General features: G+C 59.4%; 2 protein-coding genes across 12 annotated transcripts; one reads left to right on the top strand and one right to left on the bottom strand.

Annotated features, from left to right (window-relative positions):
- Positions 1-473: 473 nt before the first annotated feature.
- TMPRSS4 (transmembrane serine protease 4) lies at positions 474-9,079 on the bottom strand. Of its 5 annotated transcripts, none has more exons than XM_065040184.1 (13): positions 8,863-9,054; positions 5,265-5,295; positions 5,071-5,184; positions 4,753-4,905; positions 4,522-4,651; positions 3,237-3,338; positions 3,107-3,147; positions 2,355-2,517; positions 1,955-2,121; positions 1,698-1,793; positions 1,450-1,589; positions 1,078-1,267; positions 474-874 (listed from the first exon to the last, which is right to left on the bottom strand). In XM_065040184.1, exons 1-13 carry the CDS (start codon positions 8,869-8,871, stop codon positions 714-716), a joined length of 1,497 nt encoding a protein of 498 aa, XP_064896256.1. In that variant the 5' UTR covers positions 8,872-9,054; the 3' UTR covers positions 474-713. The 5 variants fall into 5 exon arrangements, with proteins under 5 accessions (XP_064896256.1, XP_021140884.2, XP_064896258.1 ...); XM_021285209.2 differs by having other exon boundaries at positions 1,118-1,267; positions 8,863-9,051; XM_065040186.1 differs by lacking the exon at positions 5,265-5,295 and having other exon boundaries at positions 4,522-4,619; positions 8,863-9,079.
- On the top strand, positions 2,982-16,095 carry SMIM35 (small integral membrane protein 35). 7 transcript variants are annotated; one of them, XM_065040219.1, is made up of 8 exons: positions 4,552-4,684; positions 6,243-6,417; positions 10,452-10,542; positions 10,939-11,141; positions 12,966-13,082; positions 13,367-13,400; positions 13,597-13,723; positions 14,283-16,095. In XM_065040219.1, the coding sequence occupies exons 4-7, from the start codon at positions 11,126-11,128 to the stop codon at positions 13,697-13,699; spliced, it is 270 nt and encodes an 89-aa protein (XP_064896291.1). In that variant the 5' UTR covers positions 4,552-4,684; positions 6,243-6,417; positions 10,452-10,542; positions 10,939-11,125; the 3' UTR covers positions 13,700-13,723; positions 14,283-16,095. The 7 variants fall into 7 exon arrangements, with proteins under 7 accessions (XP_064896287.1, XP_064896291.1, XP_064896284.1 ...); XM_065040215.1 differs by lacking the exons at positions 4,552-4,684; positions 13,597-13,723 and adding an exon at positions 2,982-3,528; XM_065040212.1 differs by lacking the exon at positions 13,597-13,723.
- Positions 16,096-16,193: the final 98 nt, after the last annotated feature.

Below are 16,193 nucleotides of genomic sequence, written 5' to 3'. Positions count from 1 at the left end.
GCTCTAGTTTGGGTTGCTGTGGGCGGCTGTTTAGCCATGAAGCGGTGTGGGTGTGCATGCTGCATTGCGAGAAGGAGCAGCAGCGTTTCGCTTGTGCGCCGAGCGTGGGCTGCGTCTGTTCTCTGCAGCTGCTTGTCCCGGCTCTGCTGTGTCCTGCCGCTCCCTCCCGGACACCCCGGGGCCAGGGCTGGGCGCTGCTTGCCAGCACCCACGGGTGTGCATTGCCCTCTCCAGCCCAGGGGCTGTGGGTGGCTGGAGCCGGGAAGCAGCCCATTCTGACCAGCTTGTCTGGCCGGGTGGCCGAGGTCCATGCAGCGCTTTCTTCTGTGTGCGCAGGAACAGCTTGTTCACGGGAGCCAGCAAATAGAGCCTGCCTTGTGCTGGGAAAGCCGCTCTGGCACCGCACAGGGTATTGCGAAACATACCCCTGCAAGCAAGAGACAAAAAGCCCTCAGAGGCTGCATGAAAAAACATATACATATACTTTCTTTTAATGGGGATACTCTACAGCACAAACATAGTTTCTCTCTGTATAACAGTAGTGAGTAAAAAGCAGCTTAGCCCCACAGGAGCCTTCCTGCCGCAGCAGGGTCGGCACAGGGCAATAAATTAATCTCTCTCCGGAAGGGAGCTTGAGCTGGTCAGATTCCTTCACACTATCGGTGGCCGTCGCTCCGAGCTGCACTTTGCCTCCTTGGCTGTTCTCTGGCACACTAAATCACAGCCTGCCAGCCACGGTTCGGGAGGCACCGCTCGCCTTCCATGGCTTGAGATCCGTTTCCCAGCTGCTGCCAGAGCCGGGACAGCCAAGCGCATAGGGACGGGAGGGAGGCTCGGGGAGATGGACCTGTCCCAACAGGTCTCAGAGCTCCGACTGGAAGGAGAGAGGAGGAGAGAAGAAATCACAAGCTTTGAATGGCAGCTGAAAGCTTAGGGAGCTGGCTCAGCTCCTGTGCGGAGCCCAAGGGGCCCATCCCCGCAGCCCACCCTGCAGCGATGCTGCACCCCGGCGGGGCCGTTCCCCTCTGTGCAGAGCCGATGAGGGGGCCCTGAACCACCCCCACTGCCCCCCAAAACCTGCGTGTTGCTGCAGCGGTGTCAGCAGGACGGCACTGACCCTCCGGACGGCGTAGATCCAGTTGAGGTAGGCACGGACGCTGGTGTAGACGCCGGGCGTGCTGGGGTCCCCACAGCCCTGGCCCCAGCTGACGATGCCCACCACCTGCCAGTGCCCGCCCGAGTAGAGCAGGGGCCCGCCGCTGTCCCCCTGCCAAGGACAAACTGTCTGAGGGGGGCTCGGAGCCCCCCAGCCCGCAGCACGGTGAGTGCCGGTGCTCACAGGTGCAGCTTGCAGCCATTTCCCAGGGGGAGATCTCTTCCCTGAAAGGGACTATTTCATCCATAGGTGCAGCCCAACCCACTCCCTCTTTCCGCATCAGGCCCCCCCACCTGGCAGGTGTCCACCCCGCCTTGGGGCAGGCCGGCACACAGCATCTTCTCGGTGACTTCCCCGTGGTAGGCGGACAGGTTGCAGCTCTCCCTGTCTATGAGCTTCACCTCCGCCTGCTGCAGGATCTCCGACAGTTTCCCTGTGCAAAACATGGTTGCTCAGAGGAGCCCCCAGAAGGCTGGGCAAGCAGGAACCCCAAAAGCCCCCACCTCAGGCACAGCACTTGTCCCCGAGCTGCCCCGCTCACCGTGCTCCTGCGTGTAGCCCCAGCCTGTCACCCACAGGGATGTGCCAGGTACCAGCTCCTCATCAAAATAGGGAAGACAGATGGGCTTGCTTCTGTCTGCAAGGGAAAGCGGAGGTGGAGGTGTCTGGGGAGGCTCGCGGGTGCCACACCACTGTCCGGGCACCCGCTCCCTGCTGCACCCTGGGTAGGGCACTGCTTGCATGTGGAGCTTTGCCTTCGTGAGATCTTGCTTCAAGGAGGCACGTGCCACGTCTCACCTGTGACATGCACGGGAGACCGCAGCTTCACCAGGGCGATGTCATTGACCTTGGCCGAAGTGGATGTCGCCTCAGCCAGGAAGACCTTCTCCACAGCGAGGGTGGTGGTGCCCGAGAGGAGGTCAGAGCCGGCCTTCACCCTCCAGCTCTGAATGATGGGGCTGTTCCTGTGCATGGACACGTTTGTTACTGCTCTGCTCTTCCTCCCCTGTGCCCCTGCGGCGGGGACAGGCAGCAAAGCCCTGCCAGCATGCTGCCCTGCTCAGCATCACTCAGCTGCATCGGACACAGGGGCACAAAGCCCTGTGCAGGTGTGTGCATTACACATTTAGGCAAAGCGTGCCTTAAACCCAGAGTTTAAGGAGCACGTGGGTGCAGCGGGGGGAGATTGCCGACTCACTTGAAGCAGTGTGCTGCCGTGAGGACCCAGCTGGGGCCGATGATGCTGCCCCCGCAGATGTGCTCCTTCCTGTACTGCAGGCTGACCTGCCACGGCCAAGCCTCGATGGCGGCCGGGCTCCCGCCCAGCACGCGCGGGGCCCGGACGCTCTCCCCGCAGTCCTCTGCCAGGCGGCGGAGCAGCGACAAAGACACGCGTTAGCTGCAGCGATGGGGAGAGAAAGAGCACCCGCTCTGCCCTCCTCCATCCTCAGGGTGAGCAGGGACGAAGGCTCCCACACCTCCCAGGGGGAGGAGCATGGCCCAGGTGCCTCACCCCCCTCCCCGTGACATGTCACCCCTTCGTGGGACACTTGGCACACCCCCTTTTGTTCTCTGTTTGCACATCAGCCCCAGGTCTATTCCTTTCCTTCTCCAGTCCACCAGGCGGATTAGGTTAATTAGGGTGATTCATCAACAAAAGTAAACCCATCCAGGCAGCCAGCTAAGCCTCTCTTAGGTGCTTAATTTTTTGGAGGTTTACATTGGCTTAGCAAAAACGTTAGCAGTAATTAAATCTAACTTTTCTCATGCAGTGCAGGAACCGGGAGAGGGGGCAGGGCCTGAGCCTGAGCCTGAGCCTGAGCCTGAGCCTGAGCCTGAGCCGAGCTCTCGCGGCTGCAATGCAGCACATGGGGCTGTGCCAGGAACAGGGACCCGGAGCAGCACGAAGCCATGCGTGCCGCAAGGTGCACACAGCCTCCTGATACTTACTGGAGCAAAAGAGCGAAACAACCCGTCCAGAGAGGCATTTCCTGCAAGAGGGAGGAAAAGGGATGGGTTTGGTGGAGGAGACGCTCGTGCAAGGGCCACGGGGCCGCCGCTGCACAGCCCCAGCACTCACCTGCCCGGCTCGGGCACCTGGAGGCTGCCGTTGCTCAGCACGACCTCGCGGGGAGGCAGGGGCTGCCCTGCGCCCACCTCCACCTCCCGGAACGTGGGAGTGCTGAAAGACACGGGGACATGGGTCAGCAAGAACGGCCATCCCGCACACTCCCAGCGAGGCACAGCCGCTGGGAGAGAACAGGCACTGGTGCCTCAGCACCTCCGGGAGCTGCAAACTCGGCAGTTTGGGCTCAGGCTGAGCCAAAGGTGGTATAACCCAGTTCCAGAACGTCAGGACTGAAGCCTGACAGGTAGGTCCTAAATGTTTGTCTGTGGCCCCAACAAAGGGCTGGTGAGACAGGGTGGAAGCAGGAGCTTAGGAAGGGAACGCGAACCCTGTGCCAATGAGCCAGTGAGCCAGAGAAAGAGCCCACAGAAAAAGGGGGTTCCTTGGGACAGGGACACAGGAATGCCAAAAGAGGACCTGGGGCGGGATGGGAGGACTGGCCACCAGAGCAGGGAGAGGAGCACATTGCAGGAAGGCAGACAACTCCCTGCTCCTCGGGGACATGTGGGCAGGTCGCTCCCAGGGGACCTCAGGGGTGTCCCTGCTGCTGTGACATTTGGGGCCTGTGCTCCCTGACTTTTTGGCCCATCTTGGCCCATCTTGGGCTCAGGCTATGCTCCTAGATGGCCTCAAACACCAGAACCCATCTTCTCCCTGGTGTACCCCAAACATAACCCAAACTCTCCCTTAATCCAGGGCTGATAACAAACATGCAGGGCTAGCACACTGTTTCCCCAAATCTTGGCTTTAACCAGCTTTAGTTAAAGACAGCACTCCAGATTTGCCACTAGCTCATGACAGCACACAGGTGGGTGACACAGAGCTTCATCACAGCTGCAAGGACTCAGCCCTGCCCACAGCTGAGCAGCATCCACACCCCCAGCCACCTCCTGGGGCTTTAAAAGGGGGTATGGGAAGCCGTGTGCCTCCCCAGGTGAGTTCCATTGATGGTGAGAGTCGGGCTGGGCTCTGCATGTGCTGCAGGAGGGGCTGCTCTGCTGAGCTGAGCGCAGTGTGGCTGTGGGGACCTGCAGACCGGGGTGTCCATGAGCTGGGGACAGAGCTCATAGCACAGAGAGCAGCCAGTTCTGAGGGACTCACTGAGCCCTCTGCACAGTGTGGGTGGACTGGAAACATTGCTGTTTTGTAAGAAAACAGAGCCCCACTCAAAAAGAGCTTTTATGGGAGAGGGATAGATAAAGTAGGTGAGAGAGGTGCAGAGAAAGGAGCTGTGTACCTCCTGTAGCCCATTTCCTCGCAGGCTGCTTTCGCCAGTGCCTGGTTGAAGTGGTCATGGCAGACGCAGAACCAGACTCCGGTGTTTCTGTTAAGCACCTGCAGGATGGATCTGTCTTTGGAAACACGGGCTGGAGACAGACACCAAGTCAGCTGTGTCACGGGTGAGTTTGGCAGGCTTGCTGCAGCAGCCCAGCCCCTCTGGGGTTCTAAGGGGGTGTCATGGACTCACCCCCAGCTGGTGGCCCTTCACGGACCCACTGGGGACAGTTGGCCTCGTCCTCGCCCTGCAGACAGTCCACGTTCCCATCGCACACCTGCTGCAGTGGCACCAGTTTCAGGGGCTGTTTGCAGAAGAAGTAGTGGTACTCCAGGTACACCTTGACTGGACGGAAATGGGGGCTCAGCACTGAGCTCCCACTGCTGGGCGGCCTCAGGGCTTGGGGTTCAGCAAGAAGGTGGCAGAGCAGTCCCAGCTGAGCCCTGGCTCCAGAGCTGTGTTTGCTGAGCCATGGCTGTGCAAAAGGGGAGGGGAGAAGAGGAGCCGTACCCAGGAACCCTATTGAAACCAGGCAGGTGAGGCTGAGGACCGCTGCCAGGACGGGGATGCCGATCCGCTTGAAGGATTCTCGCCTCGTGGGGGCTTTTTGTCTTGTGCTGGGACCTGCAACACAGAGGAGCGTGGCGCTGCATTGCCGGGTCCAGCCTGGCAGCACTCGCACCCTCAGCTCCCACGGGCATTACCTCCGCCATTCAGCCGCTCGGAGGCTAAATCCTGCAAACCAGAGGGGAAAAACAGTTACTGAGCTGAAACTGCAGCCAAAAATCAGGTGGGAAGGGTCTATAGCAGAGTGGATGGCTGGCCCCGTGGTGATTCCCACACCAAGCACACAGCTAGAATGATCCTCCACCCTGGGGAGGGCAGCCCTGAAAAAGCAGAGTGTTGTCTCAGCCTGGGCAGGTACAGAGGCTGTTGTGGTTTTGGCTTGAGTCCTGCCAGAAGCATTTTCAGGGAAACTGCCCCAGTCTGCATCTGAGGTTGCTTTAGAGATGCTGGGAAGGAGGTAGCAGCAGGGGTTCTGGCGTGACAACGCTTGGCTGTTATTTTCCCATGGACACCACCTCTACAGTTCCAGTAAGTGCCTATTGATTATAGAGTTACCGTCATTAATGCGCCAGAGGCTTAAAGTCACAGGCTTTATAAAAGAAGTGCTTTCTGATGTGCCAAGAAACCCTGAGTCAAAATACATATGCCTGCAGGGCTGTGGCACCCAGACATGTCACAATGGGGCTTACATCCTTCATCTGGCCCAGCGCAGGGTCAGAAACTGAGTGGTACTGCCCAAATCCTCCCAACAGACTGGCAGAGCCGCTGGAGAAAGCAGCCTGGCCCATGGGAACAAGTGCTCTCAAGGCAGGAGGGAGGGCTGTGCCGCTGCTAGGACACGCGGTAAACACAGCCCTGCTAGCAGTCAGCGCTGGGGCAAGTGATGAATAAGGCGCTGATCCCTCTTGATAGCTTCAAGTTTATTTTCCTTCAGTAGCTTCTCGTATGAGAGATGCCCATCTGCAGTGGGAAGGGTCCTGGGGGCTGCACCAGCCAGATGTTTTTGCAGGAGCCCCCCTTGTCCTTGGTGTGCAGATTGATGCTGGGCAAAGATCAGAACCCCTTTGGGGGAATTTCAGGTGGACACTGTACGCTTCTTTTGCCCTGTTTTGCAGCCATGCTTGTGCCACGCTGTTGAGGGCTGCTTCCCGTCGGGTCGTGGTTCAGAAGCTCCTGCCCTGCCGAGCCTGTGGGAAGCGGCACGCTGGGGTGTCCCTTGAATTTGAATGTCCTTCCAGCCCCCAGCAAGCTTTTTTCCTTTGCTGCTGCTTCTGAACTCTACTGACACAGGTAAGACTTGAGCTTTTCTGCACGACCCGTATCCAGCTTGAACAGAGGTTGGCAAGATTAGAAACACTGCAATAAACCCGCAGATCCAGGAGTACAGTTCAGAACGCTTCCCAAACGAGAGCAGAGGCCCCTGTGCGACCTCGGGGTTGGGGTTTTAAGATCAGTGTGCTGTGAGGGCAGTGATGCGGTAAGGCTGCAAAGGGGCTGTGCTCCAGCCCCAGGCTGGCGGGAGGGAGTGGCGCAGCCCTCCCTGTGCGGGTCACCGTGTTTGGGCATGTTTAGCCATGCACAAAGGCTCTACCAGCAGGCTTTTACAGTCAAATGCCAAGTAATTCTTTGTGGGTAAATACACAAAGAAGGTTTGGATTTAATGCTCTGCTAGCTCAGCCGTTGCCTCTTGCCCAGCCAGGAAACGTTGCCTGCCCAGCCCAGCTGTGTGGCTCGGGCTGCTCCCCAGCGTGGCAACAAGAGGTGACCTGTGCAGGGAGGGATGGATGCTGTGGTGATGTGGCTGTGCCCCAGCATGCAGCCGTCTGGCTCTTTTGAGGAAATGCCAGAGGCTCTTTTCTGAACAGCCGGGCTCGTCTGGCACTGCTGCCCAGCATGGGCAAGTTGTGGTGAGCAGCCAGCCCCTGGCTGGGCTCTGCATAGCCCCTTGGGGCTTTTTGCCTCCTGGGAGGGCCCTGCAGAGCTGCCAGGGGGCATGGAGCCTGGCTGCTATGGGCAGGGAGCCAGGGACCTGCAGGGAGCAGGAGGGCAGGATGGGGAGCATCTCCTGGACCTCCCATCTCAGCTGCCGTTCCCAAGCTGCCCATCTGCAGTGCCCAGTGCCTGCAGTAGCCCTGGGGGTTTTGTAGTGCCGGCCCAGCTTGCTCCCGAACACCACCTGCATCCTCCAGCACAGCCAGCCGAGGGCACGCACAGCCAGTCCTTCCTCATGCTGACCTCTTGTGTCACCATGGGCTTGGGCCAGGCATGATCCAGATAATGGGATCCTAACGGTTCCCTGTGGGAACGGTCCTGGGGCTGTGGGGCACGTCCAGGGCTCAGGCATGTACTTGTGCCCATCACATTGCCAGGTGTTGGGCTCCTTTCTGACAGCAGATAGTGCAGATGCAGGTGTGAGGGATGATGCTGTGGTGCTGGTCACCTTCCCACATTGCGAAGGTATTGCGTTTTCCTCAGTCCACAAAAGTCCTCAGTTTCAAACAGATTCAGAGCTTGGAGTGGCCCCGGGAGCTGCCTCTCCGTTATTGCCCGCTTGCTCTCAAAACCACACAGCAAGCAGGAGCTGCACTGGTTAAACTCAAAGCAAGGCAAGAGCTGTGCCACCTCCTGCATGGAGTGCAAGCACATGATTTCCAGGAGAACTCAAGGCTACCGTAACTAATTGAGCTCCATTGATGTATTCTCTCAAAGCACGTTAATGCCATCATGGCTGGTCTGCACTCCAGCTGTGCAAATGCCAGCCCGCAAGCCATGGACTCCCAATGAACTTCTGCACCCACACCATCGGAGCAAGCGTATGCATCCAGACTCGTGCTGTTTGCCCTGCGCAGCGTGGGGCTGGAAGCTGCTGTGGTGCACTCCATAGCTGTGCCAGCTGCTCTGAATGGCAGGAAGTGCAGAACTTCCTAGATACTGTGCAGACCCCAGCTTCAAAGGGTGCAGGGTGCTTGGATCTGTGGCTAACTCCTTGGCTGCAGGGGATTTAACCCACGGGTGAGTGGAGCCATTGCCACCATACCGGGGGTGAGTTCCCCACTCTGGAGGGGATGATGTCTCAGCGCGGTGCTGGTGGAGGGTTTTATGGCGCCTGGTGAGCTGGGCCATGTGTGGCTGCCCCTGTTGAGGAAGCCTCTTTCTCCTAGGGAGGGACTGCATGCCAGGCTGGGGTTTGGTGGCCATGGCTTTGCTTGCAAAAGGCGCTGCAGGAAGCCGAGCGTGTCCCTTGTGCTGAGCAGATGGACAGGCAGTTCCGCAGTGGAAGCAGGGACGCCAGGCTCTTGCCCAGGCACTGCCTGAGAACCAGCCCCTTCTCAGGGGTGTTAAGATGTTCTACGAGGGCATGTTCCCCTTGGCGAGCAGACTTGCGAGACACGCTGCCTCACTTGTCTGCGTCCTGGTCTGGGAGAGGGCCAAGGCAAGCCACAGAGAAATGCGGCAGCGAGGGCTCGTGGGGACAGCCAAGCACCGTATCCAACAGCCATGATGGGGTGTTGAGGGAGACGGATACAATCATTCCCTGCCTGGGTGCTGAGGGGGGATAGGGGCAGGGAAATCAGCTCTTTTGAGCCTGGGCTGCCCCATTGCCGGTAAACGGCTGCTGGCAGCCCTGAGCCAGCCGCGGGTGCGCGGGGTGCGCCTGCCTGCTCCCGGGGTGCGCGGATCAGGCTGAGGTGCGGGGAGGGGGCAGAGCGGTGGGCAAAGCTGTCAGTAACTCACCATGTTCATCGAGCTCTGATGTGGTCTTGAGCCTGCAGAAACCTGGCAAATATCCTCCTGTTTGGGACACGGGGAGGCTGTGGGTGACCTGGTGCCCTGGGAGTCCCGGGCTGGCGATGTTCCCACCTCCCCTGTGCCTGCGCTGCTCTGCCCGCTCTGCACTAGCACTGGGGCAGGACCGCCCAAGCACTCCTTAAAACCTACAACAGGAGTTGTGAAACAGGAATGATGATTTGTATTGTAATATAACACCGGTCTATCAGCAGCACCATCACCTTCCATAATCTCCTGAGCATCTGCCACTGGAGGGTGACTCACCTGCAGAGCTGCTGTCACAAATTAGCTTATCAGGAGTGAACTGACTGACAGAGCAGGATTTTTCCTGCCTCTCTCCTGATGATAAGGGGAACCACAGCCATTCCACTCTTTGTCCGGCTCTTCCGTGTTGCACCAGGTTGTTTTTAAGTGGAAGCTTTAGCAGGTGGAGGAGGAAAGCGGAAGAGTTTACGCATGAGGTTACCAGGCCATTGCATGCTGCTGTGTCTCAGGTCACTCGGTCTGTGTGTCCCCGTGCAGCCCCAGGTCACAGCTGGCAGGTGCTCCTGGCAGTGCCGGGGTGAGGTTAATGGAAAATGAGTGGGTGCCCATGGCAGGTACCTGTGGGGCTGCTATGCAGGCTGGGAACATGCACAGTGCTGGTAGGTGTGGGGCTGTGTGGGAGCAGCTGGTGTCCTGGGCAGGTTGTATGGAACTGTTGCTGCCAGAGGTCTGAGCGTGGCCCCCCCAGACTCCCTTATGTGTCCCCTGGGAGAAACCTCCTCCTTTCTCAGTGCTGAGGCTGGGTCTGCAAGGCTGGGACCATGGTGTGAGCCTGTGCCACAGGGACCCCCTCAAGGTGTGGGCTGCCTTCCCAAAGCATCCCAGTGCCAGCCCCACAGCCAGGCCCCACTGCTGTGGAAGGGAGAGCAGCCAGGAGCATCTGCAGGGTGGGAGGTGGTGGGGAGCAGCTCTTCCTGCTCCAAGGTTAGGGGAAGGCTTTGAGGAAGCAGCTGGGGTTTGTAGCTGTTATGTCACAGCTCCGGGCACCTTCGGGGCTTTGCTTCCTGGAGTGCGGCTGCATCACCACCCTTCCCTGGCGTGACACAGGCTTCCAGGCACCCTGGCTCCGTCTGGGGTCAGGCAGAGGCCAGGCAGGGCCTGGCCTCCCGGAGCCACATGGACACTCACCCTGTCCCTTGCCTCTCCAGTGCCCGGCGAGGAGCAGCCCCGACCTCTCTGTCTGAGGCAGCTGCTGCCAGAGCCTGGGGTCTGCAGTGTGCATCATCCAGTGTGCGTCAGTCCCTCTGCATCCTGACCAGCGTCCCCACGGGTCCCCGCGTTGCCCCTGGGTCTCAGTGCCAAGGTGCTGCCTCCCAGGGAGGGCTGCCCAGCTGCTTGGCTCCTGCCCCAGCTGCTCACTTTGGCATAGGCAGACGTTGTGCCTGTGCACACACAAAGAGGAGGTTTCACGGGAGGGAGGGGTTTTGCCCTCGGATGCCCAGTTTCCAGGCTGCTCATGGTTATCCTGGTTTGCTACCTTCTACCTGCAGGCACAGGAGATGGTTTTCCTCTCTTTCTGCAAGCAGGCAGTGATCGTCCCCTAACCTGGAGACTCCAGACTCTGAGTGATCAAATACAGCTGTAAGTATGTCATAGCAGGAGGTGTCGGTGACTGGGGCCAGTGTGTGGGTGATACCATGTCACCCTGGGGTCGTGCCCTTGCCTTGCACAGGTCCATAACCTTTGTGAGCAACCCCAAATGCCCAAGCTCGGGCTCTCTGTGGGACCTTGTCCCATTTCTGGGTGCTTCTCTTTGCCAGGAGGTGGCAGTGGGAGGACACAGCCACTTGGGCACCTGGCCAGGGCTGGACACTCCCTGCCCCTTGGGCTCCCAGTGCTACCAGTTCAGCCTCTGCCAAGGCTGCGGGTGAGGAGGCCGGGCTGGGAGCAGCCGTCCAGGTCCGGGGTGCAGGCGATGTCCGTCGCGTGAGGGGTGGCGTCTGCTGGATCTCCTCTGCTTTCTCCCCTGAAAACCAGTTGAACCAGTGGGCGAGGAGTGGTGCCCGGGCTTGCTGCGGCAGGGGCGGTGAGGCGGCTGTGTCACAGGGAGAGGAGGGGACAGGCAGGACGTGCCAGACCCCAGCACACACCGGGGGCTGCTGCAGGAGCTCCCAGCCTGGGCTCGCCGTCAGCACCTCCTGCGGCACGACGCTGGCACTGGGACATGGACCATGGGACAGGTGAGTAGGCAGCCTTTTTCTCCCCTTATGGAGCAGAGGTGGGGATGCTTTATGGCACCGATAGTGTCTTGGTGACCTTCACCTCCCCGTGCTCTCTGTGGAGCTGGGGCTTGGCTGCTGGTGCTGCTCGGAGGCATCTCTCTGGGACACGAGGACGTCTGCTCCCTGGGTGCTGGGGCAGGGAGCACCTCCCACATGGGGCAGGGCTGGGCACAAAGCCGTCATCCTCCCACCAGCGGTAGGCGTGGGGTCAGGGCAGTTTCGGCAGCTGGCTCATCCAGGGAAGCTATTGCGCCATGCTCCTGCTGCGTGAGTCACTCCTGCAGCTGCCTCCCTGACCTCACCCACGCCAGCCTGTGCCGGGGGCTGGGGTCCCACGGTGCCCAGCTCACCCCCGGCTGAGCAGAAGCAGGGTGTGTTGGCTGTCTGCGGATCCCTCGAGCCCTGCTGTGAGGGCCAGCAGAAGGCTGGTCCTGCTCAGCTGCCCTGCGGTTTGGGAGCTGGTGGTGTGATGCTCTGTGGCTCCCCAGGCGTTTGCCGGATCCCATCAGGTAGAGCAAGTGCTGTGGGCTGCCGGATGACCTGGGACTTTGCTCACTATGTAAACACTGTGACCACAGGGGAAATGTTCTCACTCCACCGGCATCTGTCTAAATTTAGCTGCTGTTAGGTCATCCTTTTCCGCTGCCTCCTCCCTCCTGATGCTGCAAGGCACAGCACCCAGTCTCTGTGCCAGGCACCTGCCCAAACTCTATATGTGGGCAAGGCAGAGATGCAGGGCTGACCGTGTGCTGGGGCAGTGGCCAGACCCTGCTGCCCCCTCCTGGGCACAGCAGCCCCCAGAGCTGTGCCCACCATCACCCCTCCTGCGTTTTGCTAATGGGCCGCACTGGGAGTGATTGGGTACCTTGCTGGTCAGGGTGGCCCTGCGGGGCTGTGGAGATGCTGGGGTGCAGGTGGGTGTGCAAGATGCTGTGCTGCCCAAGAGATGGGCTCACACTGGAGACAGTAGAGAAGGGTCTGGGGTGACGTTTCTGCAGCGGTTTGGGTGGCCAGGAGCCAGTAGTGGCTGGAGAGAGGTGTTATTAGCAGCCTGGTGATGACAATGCCAGGAGCACTGGCTGGCGCTGGGCTTTGCTGGACCCTGTGGTGTGGACAGGGGATTTGGAGGGGGCCCAGGGGTGCTGCAGAAGTCCTGCGTGGCCCCATCGTTTGCCCATCGCAGCCCGGTGCTGGCAGCAGGAGGCTGCTCGCCCTGACAGATGCATCCTCTAGAGGGAACTGCCTGTCCAGAAATGGGTCTGTGCAGCTGCGGGACAAACCAGGGTATGGCACTGCAGGGCCACGGAGCACTGGGACAGCTCCAGTGCCACAGGTGTGGCACCTTGCTGCTCTCCTGGCTCTTCCCAGCTCAGCCAGTGCTGCCGGGGCATGGCTGGCAGGAGGCACCACAGATCCAGGACACTCCAGCTGCAGGAGGTGACAGCAAGCATCTCCTCAGCCCTGCTCTGCCACCTCCCTGCCCTGCCTGCACTTTTGTTGATGAAACTATAGCTAAATTGCATGGCTAAACCCTGCTGAGAGCACAGGTGATAGCTGTGCAACCAAGATGGAAAGTCTCCAGCACGGGGCTTTAGGGGTAGCAAAAACCACTGTTCCACAATGCCCAACAGCCTTGTGGCGCACAGTCCCTCCATGCCATAGGGACAGCACAGGGATGTGTCCCCAGCGCCACAGCAGTGCTGTCCCTACCAGGGGATCATCAGAACCCCCAGCCTCCCAGAGGTGTTTGTCTGCAGAACCTCTTTTCCCTCTGCTTTACAGGGCAAGAGCCCATCAAAGGGCTCGGGCTTGTCTTGGGTGTCGGGCTGGCCTTGCTGATCCTGGTGCTTCTCAGCTACACCATCGTCCGGTGGTACCGCAGGGGCCAGTGCTGGCGCCGTGAGTACAGGCGGAGCGGGGGACCGTGGCAGCAGGGCAGGCGGGGCTGGAAAAAATAAAAAATAAAGCAAGCAGGGATGTGGGGAGCATGTCTGACGTTTTCTGGTCCGGGGGTGGCTCTGGAACAAGCCGGCGGCGTGCAGGTGCTGGGGAGGGGGATGCAGTGATGTCCTGGTCTGTCTGGCTGTCCTGCACACCCCCACACCACGGCACAGACCCGAGGCAAAGTGAAGGCGAGTTCATGGCTCCACACAGCTCTGACACCCATTTTCCTGCCCCCCTAGGGCCCAACTTTGTCTTCAACCTCTACCACAACCGGTGAGTGAAGCTGCGGGGACCTGGGGCAGGCTGGGTGCTCTCTTTGCATGGTGCCAAGGTGTCGCAACCCTGAGCAGCCCCAAACCACGGGGCTCTGCTGTTTGCAGATGCCCTGGGCTCTCTGGGGACATCCATCCCAAGGGTGTTGGGGCTGGGGAGGGCAGGCAGCTTGCTGACACCCCTGCCATCCCTGCAGTGGGCTGGGCTCGGTGGCGGTGGAGCTGGTGCCGCCGTTCAGCATCAGCGGCTCGCTGAGCGGGGCCAAGGGCTACGTGCCTTTCCAGGACCACGGGCCATGAGGCGGGAGCCGGGCTGGTGTGCAGGTAGGACATCACCCCACTCCTCCCTGCCTGGGATGGGGAAGCGGGTCCCTGGCCCTGTGTGTCCCCCCAGCAGTGCAGGCGGGGACCTCGTGGTGCCTGGAGCACGTGCTGTGTCCCAGAGCCTTCGTACCTCCTTGTAGCCCCTGGCCATCGCAGCTTTCCCTGGGATAGTCCTAAGGTCTTTCCTGCAGAAGTCATCCCCACATCTGTGGGTCATCAGGGGCTTTCCCTGGGCTTGGGTTTTATTTCCCCCCATGCAGGTTTTGGTTTGTATTTCCTTCCCTGTGCCCCGCTGCCCTTGTCTGGGGACTGCGTACGTGGTAGGGGGTGAAGGAGCTCAGGGCTGGGGCTGAGCCCGTGTGCTCCCCACATCACATCCCGCGCTGCCTCACACCTGCCTTCGGCAGCCACAGAAACAGCAACCAAAACCAGCCATGGGGGAATTCCTCTGCTCTCGCTTCTTTAAAAAACAGCCCCTGAATAGGCTGGATTTCTATTGAAATTGGAACAGTGCAGTTTCTGTTTTTTTAAAAGAGCTTCTCGGTTTGTTCTCCCACAGGTGCCTGGGACTGGCTGCCACCCCCTCGCTTGAGACAGAGGAAGACGCAGCTGCCTTATCTCAGCCTTCCTCAAGCACAGACCCCGGAGGGAAAAGCTGCCTTTCCCATGTGTCCCCATGGCTCAGCGACAGCCCAGCCCTGGGGACCAGCCAGCTGCATGTCCAGGAGACCTTGGGCAGGCTGTTGGGGAACAGGGCATGCAGGGAACCAGCTAAAAAGCGTGGCAATGAGCCAGAGCATGGGATGGCTGGTTTTGTGCAATAGCAAAAATGCCATAAGGAAATGAGACTGCTTCAAACTTCCCTCCTTGGCCAAGTATCTGGACTGATGTGGAAATTGTTCTCTGCGCTGACAGTGCAAGCAAACACCTCAGAAAAACCCTGTTGGCTTTCTCGTGGCTTTCTTGTGCCCGCCACCTTCAACCTCGGCAGAGCAACCGACTGTGGCAGCACAAGAGCAGCCCTGGCACAGTTGCTGCAGCCCGTGGAGCGGGTCCCTGCCGCTGCTGGGGGCAGCAAAGCCGTTTGCAAGGTGTTTGCACAGGCACAGCCCCCGCTGGGGGTGCCACGGTGTAAGGAGGAGCGGGAGGAGGGCGGCTTGCAGGGGGAGTCAGAGCGAGCGTCCTCCGTGCCTTACACTGTGACTTAATTCAGGAAAATGTCAACATCTGGGACTTCCAGGGAGTCATAGGGACCGTCCATGCTCTCGTTATCGAAGCCAAACCACATGGTCTGTAGCTTTCTGGCAAACTCCCGGGGGTTTTGTTGAAAGGAGAGCCCTGGCTGTTTGTGGGATGGGGGGGAACGGCGCCTGTCTGGGCCCCGGTGCTGGCCCTGGACACCACCGGCTGGAGCCTTTCACGGCGAGAAGGAACCGGCAGCACCCGCCACTGCGGGGGATCCAGGCACAGGGCTTGACGTCAGGAGAATTTAGATGAAAAAAAACCCATAAATAGTTCCGCTTCGTTTTGATGACTGTTTTTCAGATGAAGTTTAAAAAAAGAAAGAAAACCCCCGTCCCCTAAAACAGCCAGAAGCAGAAGAGATGGTAGACGCAGAAGGGCAGGAGGAAGCCTGGCGATAGGAATGTGGCTGGCACCAGCGGTGCCGCTGCAACAGAGCACCCACCGTGGCCAAACCTTCCGTGTGATGCGGGGAGCACGTCTCCAGTGCGACGTCAGACGTAACGGAAGGAAACGTGGTAATGCATCAACAACCCTTCTCCTGACTGCAGTGATTCATGTTTTCACTTGAAAAAAAATGTACTCCCCGAGCTGGATTTCCACTGACAGTTTTAATGGGACAATCCCACTGTGGAGGTTCTTAGAAACTTGGTGACTTTTGGAAAGACTCTCTGGTGACTTGGCAGCAGTCAAATGTAGTCCACAGTAAGTCGTTTCCATTCTGACAGAAAACGTCCTCCCACCCCCCAGTTCCAACCTGCTCGCTCCTGGTCCTTCCCTGGTGTGTCCCCCCCAGCTGCTGCCCTGTGGGACACACTGTGTCCCAGTGCAGACCTGTGAAACCACCACCAGCTGCCCAGGACCCCTCCCTGCTCCTCCGGTGTGTGCTCCCAGGTCCTCAGGTGCGACTGAAGCTCTGTTCTCCTTTGTCTCCAGCTGTGATGTGGGAACATTCTCCCCGGCATGAGGCAAAGGCATGTTGCCCTTTCCTGTAGGGGAACGTCTGTTTCCAAAAGTGGAAAAGCGTAGCTTGACCTTAGAAGAGCAGTGTGGATGAATGGACCAAATAAATAACACCACATCCTTTGTGTATTTACAAATTAAATAGAATAAATAATGTCTGTATGCAACAGTGGGAGAACACAGGCCATAGAGTGGGCAGGGCTGCCCCGGCTGGCGCAGGGCTCAAGGAGGCTGCTGCAGCACCCTGCACGCTGTCAGAGGCGGC

The sequence above is a fragment of the Columba livia genome, chromosome 24 (assembly GCF_036013475.1).
Source record: "Columba livia isolate bColLiv1 breed racing homer chromosome 24, bColLiv1.pat.W.v2, whole genome shotgun sequence".
NCBI classification, from domain to species: domain Eukaryota; kingdom Metazoa; phylum Chordata; class Aves; order Columbiformes; family Columbidae; genus Columba; species Columba livia.
Note: the sequence above shows the minus strand (reverse complement) of the source record. Positions and strands in the feature narration are given on the sequence as shown.

Bases quoted from the DNA above. Each gene is read 5' to 3' on its own strand.
- TMPRSS4 (XM_065040184.1), bottom strand. The intron at 3,148-3,236 runs GTGAGTGCTGGG...TCCCTCTTGCAG, and splicing joins CAGGTGCCCGAGCCGGGCAG to GAAATGCCTCTCTGGACGGG. The intron at 1,794-1,954 runs GTGAGACGTGGC...TTTCCCTTGCAG, and splicing joins GTCTCCCGTGCATGTCACAG to ACAGAAGCAAGCCCATCTGT.
- SMIM35 (XM_065040215.1), top strand. The intron at 13,083-13,366 runs GTGAGTACAGGC...CTGCCCCCCTAG, and splicing joins CAGGGGCCAGTGCTGGCGCC to GGCCCAACTTTGTCTTCAAC. The intron at 13,401-14,282 runs GTGAGTGAAGCT...GTTCTCCCACAG, and splicing joins TTCAACCTCTACCACAACCG to GTGCCTGGGACTGGCTGCCA.